The sequence below is a fragment of the Symphalangus syndactylus genome, chromosome 12 (assembly GCF_028878055.3).
Source record: "Symphalangus syndactylus isolate Jambi chromosome 12, NHGRI_mSymSyn1-v2.1_pri, whole genome shotgun sequence".
Lineage (NCBI taxonomy): Eukaryota > Metazoa > Chordata > Mammalia > Primates > Hylobatidae > Symphalangus > Symphalangus syndactylus.
Window position 1 is genome coordinate 97,920,000 of NC_072441.2, and position 6,769 is coordinate 97,926,768.

At 36.5% G+C, this 6,769-nt stretch overlaps 2 protein-coding genes across 15 annotated transcripts in view; one reads left to right on the top strand and one right to left on the bottom strand.

Annotated features, from left to right (window-relative positions):
* The window catches only part of FIRRM (FIGNL1 interacting regulator of recombination and mitosis), a 57,467-nt gene extending 55,877 nt beyond the window's left edge, over positions 1-1,590 (top strand). For 3 of the 4 annotated variants that reach the window (XM_063627200.1, XM_063627202.1, XM_063627203.1), the window contains 2 exons: positions 310-429; positions 1,292-1,590. In XM_063627200.1, the coding sequence (XP_063483270.1) occupies positions 310-429; positions 1,292-1,489 (318 nt within the window). In that variant the 3' untranslated portion in view covers positions 1,490-1,590. The other variant, XM_063627201.1, reaches the window with a different exon arrangement.
* The window catches only part of SCYL3 (SCY1 like pseudokinase 3), a 43,393-nt gene continuing 38,214 nt past the window's right edge, over positions 1,591-6,769 (bottom strand). For 5 of the 11 annotated variants that reach the window (XM_063627221.1, XM_063627219.1, XM_063627220.1 and 2 more), the window contains 2 exons: positions 2,784-3,478; positions 1,591-2,280 (listed from right to left, as the gene is read on the bottom strand). In XM_063627221.1, the coding sequence (XP_063483291.1) occupies positions 2,221-2,280; positions 2,784-3,478 (755 nt within the window). In that variant the 3' untranslated portion in view covers positions 1,591-2,220. Of the gene's footprint in view, positions 2,281-2,510; positions 3,479-4,306; positions 4,469-6,769 lie in introns of those variants that run through there. The other 6 variants (XM_063627218.1, XM_063627216.1, XM_063627217.1 and 3 more) reach the window with 2 other exon arrangements.

The window sequence follows — 6,769 nt, forward strand, 5'->3', positions numbered from 1 at the left end:
TTACATCTAAGCTGGATTTTAAGTACATGTGTATACACTGCTGTTGCCAGTTTCTTAGCTTATACAGTAAAGGTTAGCAGACTATCATTTTTTCCTGCAAAGACGACTCTATAACTTTTTTGTAAGGAAGAACACAGTACAGTGATTTAATCCAGATTATACTGAGTATTTATAGATCAGTCCATGTGACTTCCAGAATTTGCCTAGTATGGTTGAACACTCAGCACTTACACAAATTACATGGCCATTTCATATCTAGTAGAGTGCTAACATGTTGCTGTTTGCTTGGTTTTTCATGGTCCCTGGCAGACTGAGTTTGTAGATGAAACTGAAGCTGCCAAAGTGGAACGTGTGAAACAGGAAAAAGGTATTTTCTGGGAACCCTTTGCTAATGTGACTGTAGAAGAAGCAAAGAGGTCATCTTTACAGGTATGGGCTGATTTCAAATAGGGGCCAACTTTTAACAAGGCAAATTCTGCCCTTTTTACTTACTGATGAAACAAACCAGTGTGGTTTCCAGCCTCATGTTGAATTTCAAATCAAATAAGATCTAGACATGTAAAATTCTGTTTTATGGTACTTGCTTTTAAAATTCAGAAGTGGGACTACACCATATCAAATATATTTTCAGTATGTTTGAATTATTGGTAGTAACCTTTAAGGGAAGTAAGTTACATATTGTACCAGTGATGCTATAAATGCAGTTTTTACTGAACCACAGAAGAAAATGAAAGAAACTTACTCCTATATGTTTAGTTTGATTCCTTGCCTTATTAATCAAATGAGTCTCCTAATAATTCTAGGCAGTATCTAAAGATCACATCTACCCATTAAAAGGCAGAATTTGACATCAGTAAGGATATTCAAAATATTGTTTTGAGCACTATTAGTATAGTAATTAGTATAGTATAGTAGTAATTTATGAAGAACAACATTCTGATAAGTTTTAGTCAAACTCTCATAAAAAGAAAATACATTTATGAACTTATTTATAAGACATGTAAGCTTGGACTATGCAGCACTTCTCATTGGGAGCCCTTTGGGACAGGATACTTATTGTATACCACATACAAACTAAGACACTGGTAGTAGCACTCTGAATTGCTATGATAAACCAAAATGCCTTTACATCTTTTTCTAGATGACTGTGTAGGGGTTTTGGGGTGCATCCTCCTACCCTTGTGATCCAATTACTAGAATAAAATTTGCATGTAAGCTTTACTCCAGTCCAAAAGGAAGGTTCTTTATATTTAGAATGGATATTACGATATTACCTATGTTTTTTTTCCAGCCTTATGCAAAAAGAGCTCGTCAAGAGTTCCCTTGGGAAGAAGAGTACAGTTCAGCGCTGCATACAATAGTAGGGGCCTTGGAAGCAACTGAGTCACTACTCCAAAAGGGTCCTGCTCCAGCCTGGCTTTTAATGGAGATGGAGGCGCTCCAAGAAAGGATGGATAAGCTAAAACGTTATATACATACTCTAGGGTGAAACTTATCCCTAGGCAGAACTGAGTTTGATGCTTTGTCAAATGAAAATACTTATGTCTGTACATTTTCTAACAGATATAAAACAAATTTTGTAAAGCTGAATCTAGTGAAAATAATCTTTATTTGACATTTAGAGAACAGGATTGTGGGGAATATTCTTATTAAGAACTTTGGTACAATGTACTACATGTGGAACAGTCAGGAACTGCCCAGGTCCACAAAGAACCATTTACTCAGATAGTATAACTGTAAACAAATAAATAAGCTGCCTAAGGAAACCTCAGCAATTTAAAATCATTTATATAATTTATAGCTAGAATTTTTTAAAGTTGTATTTCATAATTAATAGAGCTTACTCTTATGTTAAAGAATGGCACAAAATTAAGCTAACCAGCTTGAATTCTTACATTTTACTTCCAGAATTGTCCTGGAAAAAGCAGTAAGTAAGTTCGACCTGTCCTTAGCTACTTACTCTTCATAGAAACTGGCCTCAGTCAAATGCACAAAGGCTCTTCTTCCTCCTGGAAACCAGTACTGTGAGCCTCACCACCCAGAGTTTTTAGCCAGCACTCGCAGTCTCGTATTTCAGTTGGCACAGACTGGATAATGAGCTCCTGGGATGGGAAAAGCAGGCCACTTTGGGGTTTTCTTGTCCCAAAGCCTGCTTTTGAGGTATTGATTTTTTTTAAAAAAAGGGAATCCTTTTTCCTAAAGTTTAACTCACATCTATTGTCACCAGTTATTATCTTCCCAGTTCAGCTCCCCTTCTTCTTCCCAGCCTTCAGCCTCTCCCTGCAACAAAATAAAGCACACCAAAAACCCACTGAAACAAATCATATGCAAAAATCATGCAAATTTGAAAAAGCAGGAATTTAAAATTTATCTTTTGATGCAAGAAACACTACCTTGTACTAAGTAAAATAACTTAAGAGCTCTAACAGAAAGTTGAAAAGTAGGATTACAAAACCATGGCACTGGAAAATAATAGCTTTTCAAAAACCATAAAATCCAGTAAAAATCAGTGTGATGACACCATATCCTTATTTATTTTAACGCCCCCCCCCTTTTTTTTTTTTCAAATAAAAAGGGTACAATAGCTCATTAAACAAACTAAGCATTGCTACATTTTTCTGGGGGAAGGAAAGATACCAATGACAGAAACTGATTTTGTTAATTTTGTGCTTGACTTGATGGGGAAATAGCATGTTGCTTGTTATAAATGGGATACTGCAACTAGGACCTATGACGGAAATCCTAAAGCTAGTAGCACAGTTTACTCCATAAAATGTACTCACCTCAGTAATTTCTGCTGCAGCAAATTTTGAGGAAAACTGCATCACTGGGGAGACATCATCCTTTTTAGGGACCATTTCTGTCCTCAGTTCAGGTAATATAAGAAAAGCAGCAGAAGGCTTAATTTCTGGGATCATATCAGCAAACCAGTCCATCTCAGGATCTTTTACTGGCTTCTTTTTTACTTGAATGGTGAATTCCTCTCCTAAACCAAGTTCTGATGGAACCTTAAGGGGCCTTTCTTGTGATGACACTTTTGGCAGCTTGATTTGGTCTGGGTCATTCCCCCGTTGTACAAAACTAGTCTTTTGGGGTAGGCTTGATTTCCAAGGCATAGACTCTTCAGTGAGTGGAAGCAAAGCAGGAATAGGCTTCTGCTCCCCTGAGGTAACAGGTTTCGTAGCAGTGATTCCACCTCCTGGGTTTACTTTAGTATCTAAGCTGCTGGGCTCGCAGTCATCCCAGGATGACTCCTCCACATCCAAGGTATTGCACTGGGACTTGACAGCATCACAAGGTTCTCTAGGCCAAATCTGTATGTTGACAGTTTGATTTTCAGGCTCCTCAGGTTCACTCCAGTCAGGCCACTCCTCAGACTTTTTAGAACTCGATGGGAAGTTTTCACTGTCCTCCAAAGTATTTTTTACATCTGAGAGTCCATTTATGGGAAATTTAATAGGCTGAGAAAATGGATCACCTGTAGGGAAAAGAACTATTCTCATAAAATACTGGTTAAAGGTAAGAACTACATTTAGGGGAAGGATAGCATTAAGGAAGTGTAGTAGTACAGATCTAATTACTTGGAAATATCCATGCATACTAAACAACAGAGATCCTAGCAGAACATTATTCAAGATCAACGATGTCACATGTTATCCAAATAATTACATAATACTTATATTATTAACTCAGTGGAAGCATGTAAGTAATAACTAGCGCATTCAATCCTTATTAAATATCCAAACATACAGTATATTGACATAAATATAGAAATGCTCTAAGCCAGGCAGTGTTATCCTTGGGATGTTAATTACATATGCCTGAAAAAGTCTTGCAGGCTCAAATAAGTTTGCCTAACCCAACTTATTAACCTCACTTTAAGCAGATTTCCCTAAGTGTAGTAGTTAAGGCACTGAGAGATCCTGTGCAATGTGTTAATGACTTTGCTGTCATTTCCCCAAACTTACTTAACCACAGAACTCTTTTTCACAACACGCCCATTAACATCTTTCAAAACTATCATTCCTGGTACAATTTGGAAGATGCTGCACTAAGGCATCAAAAGTCTCAAAGTAAAGTATCAGTGCAAAAAAGAATTCAAGTAATGTCAACCTGCTCTTCTCATCAATTATAAAGAAGAGGTAAGTATATATCCAGTAGTCTGGAGAAACAAGATGAGACCAAAGCTGACTACATAATTACAAATAAATCAGTCTCAAAACTCCCGAAACACCCATAAGCTTATTAGTCTCAGGAGAACATTCATCCAAGCAATGGAAAAGCTATATAAATTTAGTATTTCTACCTGTTTGTAAAAGAGTATTGTAGTAATCTTGCTGTATGTGCTTCTTGCTGTTGATGGGCATGCTGCCAGAAAAGAAACATTTAGGGAATATGCTAGAGAAGGGGTTCTCCAAGATTGGCAAGATCTGACTGTGATGGCTGCAGATGACACGCATAGGAGAATCTGAAGGTAAATAAAAACTCCAAAACATGAAAGGGACAGTAAATTGCTTATCTATCACATGGTTGGTGGGCATAGTTAAGTGAAATGGGTATATTTTTACACAGATAAAGGATAAAATGGAGGAGAGAACATCTTCAAACATTTGAAGACATACACCCATTATGGAATGGACTGCCTGTCCCTAGAGGTGTTTAAGAACAGGCTATGTCCACTCCATGTGGTGGTGATGAATAGAAAGGATCCAAGCATTACATTTGGGACACCTAGTTAAAAAGTTACAGCCCTTCAAAACATGTTGGTGGAGATTTAAAACCAACTGATTCTACTTACTTTCCTTTTAAGAATAAGAGTTGAAGAGTATAAGCACAAGAATAGGAATGTAGTGAATACCACAAAACTATACACTTAAAAGTAGTTAAAATAATAAATTTAAGCTGTGGACATTTAACCCCCAACTGGGGAAAAAATTAGTTTCAAGAAATGTCCTTAACAGTTTACCAGAAAGTTTACACTTAAAAAAATGGGCATTAGTCAAAACGATTCAATAAATTTTTGGCCAAAAAGTGAGGATGTGGGGAATGGCCTGGGGTAAACTCTTACGATTAGGTCCCCAGCTCTCTTCAGCAACACATCTCCCCCCTCCTCACCCCAGCACTCTAAGGCCAGGCCTCTACAAGCCCTCCACTCTTACTTGTGCCACTATCCTCCTTGAAGTCCTATCTAATGCCTTATCCGATGTCTTTTCTGAACCATGTTCTCCACCTCTTTCAGGCAGACTTAATTTCCTATTTCCCTTTCATAGCTGAAAATGAGACCACAGCCTCTACATTACCCTTTTCAAGCTCTTTGCAGCCATGACACTGGTTTCATTAGCACCAAGGAAGAGGTGAACGCTCTTCAAAACTTCAGGGAGCCAATGCTGCTTTAAAAATTCTTTTAGCATCAAAATTAGAGAAAAGCCTATCTGATAACTCCTTTCTACTAAGTGTCTCCATGTTACCAACTATCAATGAGAACTAGGTTGGAGATCCAGAATTACATAACAAGGTCATTGTCTTCTTGAAGGCTATACAAAGGAGCAGTGACACTGTTGATAAAAAATTCTTGTAAGACCAGAAATTACTGCTACCTCCCAGGTAACATCCACTGGGAACATACCAGAAATAAGGACTTCCTGCAGTATCTAAAAGTCAACAGCTTTTTACCCCATAGGCCAACAAAAGTCACAAGAAACTTAAACATCTAGTGTTAGTAAGAATTGATGTAACCTTTTTGTAAGCTGACAGTATCTACTAAATTTAAAATATATCCTTTGGCCCAGCAAGTTGACTTCTGACATTCAGTGTCTGCAGACGCTCAAGTCTCTTAAAGAAAATGATGTAGTATTTAAATATAATCTACGCATATCATCCCATAATACTTTAAATCATTTCTTGGTTACTTATAATACCTTTATTTTTTGGTTTCTTTTCTGAGTATTTTTGATCCACAGTTGGTTAAATCTGCAGATGCAAACCTGCAAATATGGGGGACCAACTGGAAAGATACACGTATAAAGATATTCATTGCAGAACTGTTTGTAGTGATTAAAAATCCAGAAATGGATGCAGTATCCATGAATAAAGAAATCACTGAATGAATTATATTCAATGAAATATTAGGTAGCTTTCAAAGAGTAAGTTAGATTTTTATGTATTGGGAGACAGGTCCCTGATAATGTTGTTACTTGAAAACAAATTATAGATTTGTGCATGGCATTTTCTTACCATTTAAACAAAAATCCTACACAGTCTTGTGTCACTTAACAATGGGGATGTGTTCTGAGAAATGCATCTTAGACGATTTTGTCCTTGTATAAACATCATAGATGGTATAGCCTACTAACACCTAGGCTATAAACTGATACAGCATGTTACTGTACTGAATACTGTAGATAATTATAACAGTGGTAATTATTTGAGTGTCCAAATATAGAAAAGGTACAGTAAAAATATAATGATCCATGGTATACCTGTATAGGGTATTTACTGTGAATGGCATTTGTAGGACTAGAAGTTGCTCTGAGTTACCAATGAATGAATATAAAGGCCTAGGATATTACTGTACACTACCATACACTTTATAAACACTACACTTAGGCTACGCTAAATTTATTAAAAAATTTTCCTCAATAATGTTTACTATAACTTTATAAACTTAATGTTTTTAACTGTTTGACTTTTTTGTAATAACACTGCTTAAAACATATTGTACAACTGTACCAAAATATTTTCTTTATATCCTTATTCTGTAAGCTTTTTG